This window comes from Antedon bifida, chromosome 9 (assembly GCF_963402885.1).
Source record: "Antedon bifida chromosome 9, ecAntBifi1.1, whole genome shotgun sequence".
NCBI classification, from domain to species: Eukaryota; Metazoa; Echinodermata; class Crinoidea; order Comatulida; family Antedonidae; genus Antedon; species Antedon bifida.
In genome coordinates, this window is record NC_136234.1 from 13,675,175 (window position 1) to 13,687,995 (window position 12,821).

General features: G+C 31.6%; 2 protein-coding genes across 7 annotated transcripts in view; one reads left to right on the top strand and one right to left on the bottom strand.

The window, feature by feature from the left end:
• The window catches only part of LOC144852162 (protein YIF1B-A-like), a 238,405-nt gene that overhangs the window by 143,460 nt on the left and 82,124 nt on the right, over positions 1-12,821 (top strand). The gene's annotated exons all lie outside the window — the stretch shown is intronic.
• The window catches only part of LOC144852141 (signal-induced proliferation-associated 1-like protein 1), an 83,239-nt gene that overhangs the window by 21,112 nt on the left and 49,306 nt on the right, over positions 1-12,821 (bottom strand). For 5 of the 6 annotated variants that reach the window (XM_078709878.1, XM_078709877.1, XM_078709876.1 and 2 more), the window contains 5 exons: positions 11,953-12,569; positions 10,369-10,510; positions 3,316-3,499; positions 2,764-2,790; positions 1,462-1,524 (listed from right to left, as the gene is read on the bottom strand). In XM_078709878.1, the coding sequence (XP_078566004.1) occupies positions 1,462-1,524; positions 2,764-2,790; positions 3,316-3,499; positions 10,369-10,510; positions 11,953-12,569 (1,033 nt within the window). The remainder of the gene's footprint in view (positions 1-1,461; positions 1,525-2,763; positions 2,791-3,315; positions 3,500-10,368; positions 10,511-11,952; positions 12,570-12,821) is intronic. The other variant, XM_078709879.1, reaches the window with a different exon arrangement.

A 12,821-nucleotide genomic window follows, 5' to 3' on the forward strand; every position in this document is an offset into this window, starting at 1 on the left:
TTATGTATTTCTATACCTGGATTAGAATTTTACAAACCATAATATAAGTGAGAAATTACACAAAACAGTAATAATAGCCAACAGGCAAATGTGGGAAAACTGTTATTCTTAAAATGTGTGTAAATCTACCATAATTTAATATTGCAATAGTAATTATTTATAATATAAATAATAAAAGTTATATTTTGATTTGATTGGTATTTTCAGAAATTCATATCAGGCTTTTCACAAATCATGAAAAAAATCAACATTATAAAAACAAAATTAAGGTTATTATTTTAAAATATCAATAATAAAACAAAATGCACTTTAGTAGGAAATCATTTTGTAGTTGATGCACCCACTTGGGTGTTTTGCTGCACATTATGTTAGTCACTAAGCATGTGACTGATCATGTGATGATCCAATCCATGTGACATCTTATATTTGTTATTACTCTCAAATTTAGAACACCGGGAATGAAAAAAAACACCACATAATAATAATAAGATTTTAACATATGCGACAGTAGCATCAGAAGTAGAGTTTGATGGAGTTTTCAAAGCAATTTTAGATTAAGAATTGTTGACAAGCATGTGTGTATGTAAATGGTATTAGTGGGGTAAAAATAAATTGTAAGAATGTTGCAATAAGAAGATCTTTGGGCTAGAAGTTGAAACAGGGATGTCATTTTCACCCCTTCCTGGTTGAAATTTCATTGAGGGGAATACATTAAAACAATCTTTAGGCTTGGTGGAAGAATATCAGTTTGAGTACCCTAAAGCATTTATAAGACCCAAGGAGTGCACAATTAGTTGAAGCAAACAAGTAAAACAGAGATCAAGGATGTACAACGTAGGACTGATACTCAAAGCAGAAGAAGTAATCAAGTGTTAGCAATCAAAGTTTTGAATGCGTTCCATTCAATTCTGGAAAAAAAAAGTTCAACTCAACAGCACACATATTTTTGTGAAACTGTGCGTTACTTTAAGTTGCGGTCAGCTGCTTAGAGCGCTTATGTCAACACAGTTGAGTTAAGTTACGTGTCGACATGAGCTGGGAGGATTGCTAGCAGAATAGGAGTTAAATTTAGTAAGGAGAATCGCAGGCACTATAAGGAAAGGATTTGAGGTAGACTCAAGGCTAAATGAGTAGAACCAAGTCTTTTGTTAATTAGGACTTTAAGATCATGAAAGGTGGCGAACATAAAATGTTTTAAAAAATAAATAAAAAGAGCAGAAAACAGCAATTCAGATCAAAAAGCATCTGCAGACAAGCACAAAGCACACAAATTAATTTAAAAATTAAATATGATCTATTAATAGAAACTTAATTCAACACAGATTTTAGACACACCCATATGTCAATCATTAGACAGGTGTCAAAACTGATTAAAAAAATAAATCAAGGGGTTCATGCAAATAAGTCAAAACACCCAACCACAACATGCTATGTGACAGTGCGGGCAAAATGCTATATTACTTTCTGCAAAAGGCGACAATCGGCAAAAATTTAAACTTTCATTGATGATAATTTTGGCAATATCTGTAAAGTAAAATGGAGATTTACTAAGCAATTGAAAATCTAAAAATTAAAAAAATCATAAAATAAAAGTTTTATCCACCGATGATAGTCAATTATATCCCATTGGAAAAAATATGAAAAATATACTTGTTGAGTTTTATATAAAAAAAAACAAGATTTATTTTTGAAAAACCGTTAATTTAGAGTTTATAAAGTGTTTTCAGATTATAGATTTATGGGAAGTAACCCAGTGAAAGTTTTAAGCAAATATCTACACAGCATACATCTATGAAACATTGAATGTATATTTGTATAAAATAGCAAAATGAATGGAGGATATGAAGTGAAAATAAAGCAAAATAAAAGAAAACAATCCCTACAAATGGAATTGATTTATATAAGAAAATAAGTAAAAATGAACACAAAAAGTCAAAGAAAAATAAATAGCTTCTATTTTTCATCCAACAAATGTAATAAATGAAATTTATCAATGAAATTGAAAAAAAAAATCACTAAAGCTACCTCATTTGCTAAACCCTATTCAGGAGATGATTGAAAATGTTCTGATTTGAAGATACGTTATTTTAAAATTCAGTAACTAATTTTGGTTTGTCAAAATAGAATTTTAAAATAACCTATTCAGGAGACACCCAATTATTTTTCACTTTCCCGTAAAAAATAACCGCGGGGCAATATAACACTAAGGCTATAAGGGACAACCCTATTAAAGGGACAACCCTATTAAAGGGACAGTCCTATTAAAGGGACATCCATAATAAAGGGACATCCCTATTAAAGGGACAGTCATATTAAGGGACAGTCATATTAAAGGGACAACCCTATTAAAGGGACAACCCTATTAAGGGACAGTCATATTAAAGGGACAGTCCTATTAAAGGGACAACCCTATTAAAGGGACAGTCATATTAAGGGACAGTCATATTAAAGGGACATCCCTATTAAAGGGACAACCCTATTAAAGGGACAACCCTATTAAGGGACAGTCATATTAAAGGGACAGTCCTATTAAAGGGACAACCCTATTAAAGGAACAGTCCTATTAAGGGGACACTTTGTTTGGTCTACTATTCTACTGTATACGATGTTTAAAATTGGCAAATGTTCTTTAATGAGTGATCATCTAAAAATGGGTCAGGGTTAAAAAACCAAAAAAATTAATTGTGATGAAGAGATAATGGTCAAAAATGTAAAACACCAAGCATCTGTGACAAACGAGTGACACACATCACAGATACGTACTTTGTTTCTGCCGCTGTAGCCGACGCACTTTAGTTAATAAGAGAAGGAACAAAAATTCTTGTTAATTTGTGAGTGAAATATCTAGTTTGGTGTTACCCCTGACCAAGTAAAGCATGCATGCAGTTAAAGTAAAAACACCTTTAGTATTACTGTATACAAATATTGCACAAGTCAGAGTGCGTTAGTGGAGTTGCGGCGCACGCGAGGGCATTTTTTTTTATAATGGTGCATGTTGCACGACATTGTGAATAACCGAAAGTGCACCGCATCTCCATTAACGCACAAACTTAGACTTGTGCATTATGTTTCATTATCGCACTCTTTATGCCATGATTTTAGATGAATACCCGCTACCAATACAGAAAATGAACGTCCTCCAAACTGGGAATTTGTCTGACTGCACAATACTCGGATGGAGAATTGAAATAAATAAATATCGTTTAACCAATGCAGTATGGAGCGATTTTGCTATAAGCGGTATATTTTCCCAATCATATGTTTTATAACATATACACTATTAACATTTATTCTGTGTAGTGTTGTTTAACGTACCTCGTACAAGTGCAGGGAAGGCCTGACTGAACATAGACTCGTTTCCTTGTTCTCCGTGCTCTCCTAACCTTTTGTAGGGTCCACCGCCTGCAGCAATGCTTTCATCAGAGAGTGTTCGTTGAAGACTTGACCACGTTGGGTTATTTGATTTACCGGGGTATGTCGCAAGGGATTGTGGTGTTTGCTACAAAAACAAGTAAAATAATAATGTTTTAAACTTATAGTTTTTGCTTATTTAGCATTAACATTTTTTATATCAGCTTTAGGAAGAGTTTTTTGATTGTCCCTAGTACAATAATTAGAAATAAATAAATAGATAACATGAATGAATAATGAATAAATTGAATAACCGATTAAGTCTGCATACATTAATGAATATTTTAGCAATCTATCTTGGCTATTTGGCTACTCATAACTAGTGGCGAGTGCATCAATGATGTAATATCCTTTTTAACTGTCTACACTATCAAACCAGTTTGACAAAAAAGTGTGATGTGCCCAAATATGGTAGTGATATAGTTAAATATTGTAGTGATATGACATCACATTTGTTTGTAACATAAAGTTTGATAGTGTAGACATAGCTTAAGTTTAACATAATAAAACAAATTATAAACTAATGTTAATTGATGAGTAAAAACATATTGAACAAATAAATAGACAAAATAAAATATTTTAAAATTGACTAGTAATTATAAAATTTCCTTTTTACATCTAAATGGATTTACATCCAGATTAGGCGACAACCCACAAATCTCTGTTGTCCTGTTTATTTCCTAACAAACAAATAAAAACAAACATTATGCAGACAACTTTCATAATTAAATATTAAAAATAAATAAATTGTCATAAACAAATCCAGAATAAGAATATGTTCTGATTAAATCTACGTATTTGTGGACAAAATTACTAATTTTTGTTAATTAAATCAATCAACGTTCTTTCCATTTTCCATGAATTCAGTACAAAATAACACATAGCTTTCTATTATTTTAATTATTGCTTCCGACTTGAATCATTATTATCAAATTTCTCATTTTGCTAACTTTCCTTATGGAGAAGTAAAAACGAAACCAGTTATCTGCGCAAGATAAGTATCTAAACAAGTAATGTAATCGACACTAAACGTATATCTGAAACATACCCACGATATTGCCCAAATGATAAAGTGGATGTAGCAGGCTATGTAAGGTTAATGTCTAGAAAATGCTATTTTGAAGTTTGTCTTATTAGATTGAAATACGGTGCGATAAGATGAACGAAAGTTAAGCCGCCAATAGCAGATTGTATCAATAGTTGTAGGAAATTATTCGTTAGTGCTAATAAACGTTAAGAAACAAACGCTAGTATTAAATAATGTTAAGTTTGTGATTTAAATGTGCATTAATTTGTTTAGTAAAATTGTAAATGTTAACCGTAAAACATAATATATATACTTATAATAATGTTAAAGATGTCTAGTCCCCCAAAAACATGAGAAAAAAAATGCATAGGCCATTTTGTAGTTTTAATCAAGTTAATCTCACTTCCAAAGAAAAAAAAACAAAATAAAATTATGTTTTCACTTATGAAAATAAGGAATAAACTGTTAAATTCAACCGAAAAACCATTGGCTGGCAGCCAATTTAACTATTTTTTTTGCTTTAAATTACAGTTTTTCAGGAAATTAAAATTTTTTTTTCAGATCCAATTTTTAGTCAAAGTGACTAACTATTATGTGACATTAAAATGGCATATTCAACAAAACAAATGTTAACAAATTATTTTTTCAGGGAGACAATATATCTGTTTACATAAAGTTAAATCAAGTTCAGCCAGAGAGGCACAGAGAGTAGTTCTGTGGAATGCATCTAATACATGTAGGCCTGTGGTTTAGTCATTCTTTACCTCAAACAATTACATACAGAGCAACCTCTGGACCAACAAAGTATATAAACATCTATTTCCCCTCATTTGTTTCACAGGAGAGCTTTCCCTTAAGAGGGATGTCCTAACGAAGACGTTCTATTATATAATGGTATACCTGATTCAAACATACAACACAAATGTAATAAAACTGTTATATGAGTATGTACCTGAATAATCTTACCGAATTACAATGCTTTCACACGCTAGTTTTTCAAGGTTTAATATAATCAGCGTGAAAACACATTAGAAAGATATGCGCGTATGCGCAGATAATGCTGTGAACATTGCCGAGGCCTGTAAAGATTACAGACTTCAATACAACATTTGACACAGATGTAACACACGTTACAAGGTAATAACTTACAACTTGTTACATTGCGAAAGAGTTTATCATCTGCGAATCAGGTATTACAACGCTATAAAGGAGCTCGTTTATGATGACAACGAGTCTATCTCAAAGTAAAATCCTCAGGGATTACATTATCAATTAATGTTTAAAATTAATGAGGCCTCTGAGCCGTGTCAACATTATTAAAAGGCAAAACACACAGTCATCATATTACAGAAAATTGCAGGAAACGAATTATAACAGATTACCTACCAAGAAATTGTTTTGACACTTGAGGGTCTAAATATAATAAAATAATTGATACCTATGTAATAAGGCAATAATTTTATAATAAACGTCAAAATTATTGACACTACATACCTAAACATTGAATGTTTTTGCACCTACGATAATGACATCATCACCTACATGATTTTGTTTGTCATCCTCAAAATTGTTGACATCATAGTCTAAAATTGTCAACATCAGTTAGTTTTGAAAACATATAGAAAGACCTGTTAAATATCATGAGGCCACTTCTATCTTTAGCTTTATAAATTTTTGCAGCCTTTTATTTTTGTGTCTTTTAATCTTTAGGGTCCTATGTTTTGTGGAAAAGCTTTTAAGACTAAATTCTGTTCTCTTTTCAATACATAAAATCACCTTTCCTAATTTAATTATGCAACTATTCAAATAGTCCTAAAGGACAATCAAAGCATATTGATCGAAACATCGAGAAACTCAACAGTTCTTTTCAGAACTAATATATGTGGTGTACCGCAAACTTTATATCAATATTCAAATATTGTTATTACTTCACAACCAAAAACATCAACAATAACAATTACAAACTTACTATAATATTCCTAGTATTGTTATCAAAATAATTATGACATTTCCAGACATCCATATACACTAATTATATCAATAATAATGAAATGTTTGTCTGAAAATTGACAATAAACTCATATGGGAATGCACGATTTCCAGAATTGTTTATTTTTGTGATACAATACTTGGAACTAGTCTTCCCCAATCTATTGGTTTACACGCAAGTTTCAATTAGACAATTTATTAATAGAAAAACCGTATCAAGTTTGTATGCCAAAGAAACAAACTGTAATGTCAAATTTTAATATCTCTTTAAATTGTTTATTTTTGTCTTCTTGAAATACGTCAGATTTGAAAATGATGTAATTATAAAAGAATTAAATCTAACAAACAGTTTTCTTTTGTAAAATATTATATTTAGAAAATGCATTGTATAACTGATGGACTCTACAGTGGTGACGTAAGCCGTTTCTTATTGAAATTTTGCAATATTCCTGTTGTAGAATCTAGGATTCACATTATGAGGGAGCTTTCACTTTGCGATGATCTGAGACCTAATGTTATGTTAATTCATTGTGAGCTCATAGGAATATGGGGAAGTGCTTCCTTACTGAAATCCTCAATGAAGTTTTGGCGGATTCTTTGGCTAGGTGATGACCAATGACACAATAAGCATACAGTAGGTTCTAGATTATCGCAAATCGAAACCTGTTTATTATGTTAGTCTGGGAAAGTAAAGTTGACACGAATATTCTGTGACTAAAGCGTTGTCTACACTATCAAACTTTATGTGACAAAAAATGTGATGTGCCAATATATGGACTACATATATTGGCATATGAACATGATGATGTTATATCACTACCTACCATATTTGGGAATATCACTACCATATTTGGGCACATCACATTTTGTTGTCAAACTGGTTTGATAGTGTAGACAGAACTTTAACCTCACATCATGGCAGACACCTATAGGGATTTGTGCTTATCCAAGAGATATGTAGTGATTTACTATGCAACATTTCTACAAAAGTACCTATATACTCAAGTTTCAGAGATGAAAGAGGAAAGGGTTGGTAATAGAAGAGTCATGGTGTGCTCGATGTAAAAGTTTTAAAAAATAATTTTGATCTGTGTAGTGCGAGTTGGTTTAAAACATAAAAAAGTTTTTCATGCCACACTAAATTGGCCCCACCTAAATTTGTAATTAATTTCATGCAAATTTACATCGGAATGCTCTGTGCAAAGCATGCGTTTTCTGGCCTATTTTCAAGCTTAATTATATTTTGAGGAATTTTTCCCAAAACCATAAGTTCAGGACACTAACTTTCAGTGGGAATCATATATGGGATGAGGTTAACCAGCAGAACTTATAAATAAATCAATTAAAAATATAAAATATTATGAAAATAATTAAAGCTCTGTCTACACTATCAAACTAGTTTGACAAAAAAAGTGTGATGTGCCCAAATATGGTAGTGATATTCCTAAGTATGGTAGTGATATGAATCGTGTCCATATGGGCACATCACATTTTTTGGTCACATAAAGTTTGATAGTGTAGACAGAGCTTAAGACTGATGGTACTCATACAATCACAACACAATACAACCAATAAGTGCTAAACACCATAGGATGGTCATATTTCATAGAGGTATGAAAATAACTATGACTATTCTATTTTGGAAAAGGAAATTAGAATGAGTAATATTACTAATAATAGGTAATTAGATTAAGTACTATTATTTTTTCAAAGACATAATCCATGGAATTAATAAATTTCTTTCAAAGTTTAATTTTCAAACCGTCTGATGTGAGTGTGGGAAAAATGTAAGTTTGTCTCAGTAATGTTGTTTAGAAATATTAAAGATATTTTCTTCCTAACAACATTTTTTGTTTTTTTTTTGTTTTGAATATGCCATTTTATCACAAAATGGTTATTTAATTTGGCCAAAAATTGGATTGAGAAAAACAAATTATTTACTTGAAAAACTCTAATTTAAAGCAAAAAATAGTCAAATTGGCTGCCTATTAGTTATTTGTCTAACATATTAAAACAATAATAGTTATTTGTCTTATTATTTGTATTAATTAAACACACATGCTAGACTCCAACAGCGAACTCATTTTCTTGGATGGGATGTCCCAACCAGCAGTGACACAAAGACACATAATTTAAATAAGGTAAGTTATATCATATTATCGTTAGAATAGCAGAATTGATACAACAATTTGTTTGGATTTTCTTACAAGTACTTGTTTCTAGTTGGAATAATAAATCAGTTGTTGAAAAAATGTTAGTGAAAGTGAATTAATGTAATTTTCTTTACTTTTAATCAAAATTAAAGAAAATGAAACCAAAATTAGTAATGTAATATAAATAAATAATATGTATTGATTGAACAAAATATGAAATGATCAAAAACATTTTTAAAATAGTAAGTTTAGTAGATGGATTAAAAAGTGATATCTAAAACACCAAACAGTAATGCTGAAGTAACCATGTATATATATATATATAAATAAATATTGGGGAAAAGAGAACAGTTAGTATATGTTTACTTTTACCTTGAAAACAATAAATGATTAAAAATCTTTCAGAAAAAAATTAAATAGATAAAGATTAATTAGTAAAAACAATGAAAATGAAAAGCTCTGAAACTCTGGGTGTCATTAAAAAAAAAAAAAAATTTACTCATTAAAAGAATTTTATTTCTTGCAAATAAAAGGTTTGATTCGATAGTGTACTGGTCGAACTGATTACAAATTCTGAACCCCCAATGACCTCGTTTTTAAAACGCGGGATAAATGTGAAACTGTCTGTTTAATTGTGGCTAATTGCAAAGATTACAATCTGTTATCTTGTTGCAATTCAATGTGATACTGTTAATAGTTTTATAATTAAATTAACAACAATTTGTTGACACTGCCTACACAGCTACCTGACCTCAATATCTCCATCCTCCATGGCTTGTTGAATTTTTAGTGAAAGGGTAACATTGCCAGGAAATCCTGTGATGTTCGACCCAATATGTCAGAAAGGCAACATGATGTATGTACAAAGTATAAAGCTCTGTCTACACTATCAAACTTTATGTGATAAAAAAATGAATGTGCCCATATTTGGACACGAGGACATCATATCGCTACAATAGTTGGCCACATCACATTTTTTTGTTGTCAAACTAGTTTGATTGTGTAGACAGAGCTTCAGACATCAGGTAGGTAATCACATGGAAAAAAAATAAACTAATATTTATTTTTCCTTTATCTTTTAGCATACATAAAGGTGGGTCACTTTATAAAATAATCAGACATTGCTATCATATACTTTTCACCCAATTTTCCAGACAGGGTAAACTAGGTTTTCATTTTTTTAAACAAAATATGGCTGAAGTGATTACCCAATTTGTCAGATGGATTGAAACTAGATGTTGAATTTCATTTTAACAAAAAGTTCAGAAATTTTCAGGAAATCCTGTGATGTTCTACCTAATTTGTTAGACAGGTTAAAACTATGAGTTTCAGACAATAAATTAGAAATTTGATAAAAAGTTCAGAAATTTCCAGGAAATCATGTGATATTTTAACCAATACAACAGAAGATTGGATAACATGAGGTGTTGATAGTGTACATATGATGATGTGTACCATGCAGTGTGCAAGCCATGCTTTTTTAAATAACATTTCACGAGTAAATACGATCATCATTTACTTTTCACAGAGCATAAGGAAAAATAAAGCAGGTTTTGCTAGCAGTTTTATTGTGAATAACGGCATATTTGCATTTTTACTTTGATATAAAACTGATTTTCAGAGCTTTTCATTTGTGCAGTGCAATGACGGGTTAATTACCAATGCGGGTGAGAATGCAACAAGCGTTTGGCGGAATTGAAATGAGCATGTGCGGATTGGTGGTCGGGGGGGTTGAGGTGAACATGAGTTAGTAGAGCAAAATGAGGACCCTTCACTTTCTGGTTCTACCTCGCTGTCCAGTTCATTGGTGCTCAGCAACTTCCGTAGATCCTCTTGTAGCGATGAGGCCGGTTTGGTAGGTTTTGTAACGCCTGGTCTGAGGCGACTGGACAGTGACTCATTGGACGATTGCTTGGGATCAAGAATTTTCCTGTATAGAAACAAAAATATATATGTATAACATAACACCAGACAGATTTCATTACAATATGTTTTAACACAGCAATCAACCCTATTCAGGAGACACCTTTTTTAAGTGGATACTTTGTTGGTCCTAAAGGTGTCCCCTTAATAGGGTTTCTACTATATATAAACTACCTAACTAATAACTAAATACTCAAATACTGGACACCTTTGGGCTGGCCTATTATATCTTGTTTTCAAAAAAGTGTGTTTTAATGGTAAACAATGAATTTGGGACTTTTTGGAACTTGAGAAAAGTCTGGTTTTGGGAGAATTTCCGGTTTTCAGAGAGTCCGGTATTGGGAGAGTTACCTGTATACTTTATATTCCTAGTAGTAAAGGTAAATACAAATATTTATATATGAATCTAAGAACCTAAAAGCACAACTTTCGTCACCTGCTTCCAATTAAACTCATTAAAAGGAAAACGTCAGCTGTCTTTTTATGTTTAGTTAATTACTTCTGATGAATCTAAGGCGCGCATGGCAAGATGACGAAGCAATAAATGATCCAAAAATGATATAAAAATGATGTTTAGAATTTCAGGTTTCAGGAAAAAAGAAAGATTACTTATAAACAATTTATTCTGTATTAAGATTAGTACTAAATTAGGAAATAATAATACAAGAATATATAGAATACATTATAAACTAATAACAAGAACAATAACAAAATAATAATAATAAAAACTAATTGAAAGAATCACAATAATAACAATAAAATCAGGAACAATGACAATCACAATAAAACTAACAAGAACAATTATAAAAGAATAACAATAATTGAAAACATCACAATAAATGAAAATAAACTATTAATAAGAATAACAAAAAAATTAAACAAATTGGAAGAATCACAATAATAACAATAAAACCAGGAACAACAATGACAAAAGAATAACAATAATTGAAAACATCACAATAATGAAAATAAAACTATTAACAAGAACAATAACAAAAGAGTAATAACTCAAATTAAAAAACAAAAATAATACAAAGAAAAATAAAAATGTAAAGAATGTTAACAACAATAACATGATTAACAAAAAGTACAATGAAACATTAAAAATCAGGTCATTCACATGTGACAAAAAAATAAAAATTTGGAAACGTTAATTTTGTCTACAAAACCCTACTTTAAAAAGCTTGAAAACAGTGTTTCCTAATTTATAGTTATCACATTGCGTGTGTTCTAGTTCTTTGTGTAATTGGTCTTTTAAAAGGTAAGGTAGATCCTGAAGATAAAGTGTTGTACAGTTTTTGTTGTATTGTACAGTCAAAGGTCAACCAAAGGTTAACAATAATTGACCTAAAGATGTTCTTCAAATCTTTTGTTGTACATGGTGAAAGTGTTTTTAAAAAGGGGTTCTACTGTACTTTGTATAAAATTAAATTAATCTTATCTGTGTACCTTCTAGCCTGCCTTGGACTGTTAGCATCACTTAGGCTGCTGTTTGATGAATAGTTAGCGCCGTTTCCTCTAACACGCTGTGAGCTGTACTCCCTTGCTCCACGCATCGGGCTGCCTCTGCTTTCTGGACTGCGTGGGCGTACCCTACGAGGCATTGCAGGGCTTCTATTAGGAGACTGATTTCCCTGCCGACGCGGGCGAAGACTGCCGCCAAGTTCGCGATGTCCTGATCCGCTTGATTGAGTTGAATGATCACTAAGGTTTGAGTTACTAGGGATGTGTATACCATCATACGTGTTTGATCGTGGAATATCAAAAGTGAATTCCTGACCAGTTCTTTGATACGATGGACTTTGACTTGGACTATACCTTTCTGGTGGTCCATAAGTCATTTGATCAAGGTACTCTCCATGAAATCCTTGAGGATCTGGTAAAATTGGTGGACCACTGCCATAGCCTTGATCAACTAGGCTATCTTTAGAAACAGTCATAGTACTATCCTGATATCCCGAGTCGGCATGGTAACCATCTTCAATAGTATCGTCAGTTGTATCATACCATTTTTCCTCATTTACATTTGATGAAAAGGGGTCTCTATTTGAATGTTTTGGATTTCCCTGAAAATAAAGATAAGATATTTGGTTGAGACCCATTTCTGGGGGAACGAAAGTACTGCAGTAGTAAATTAATCACTGTCCTATCAGATAAGTGGTAATCCCTCTGATACAGAGGATATTTTGTGAACCAGTTCACGGGGTAACCCCCGTCTTGAATGATGAACTTCGTTCTTTAAAGTACACAGAGGTTATAACTATGTACACTGGACCTACGGTTTTAGTCCTTATCCGAGAAGACTTGTTCCACTACCA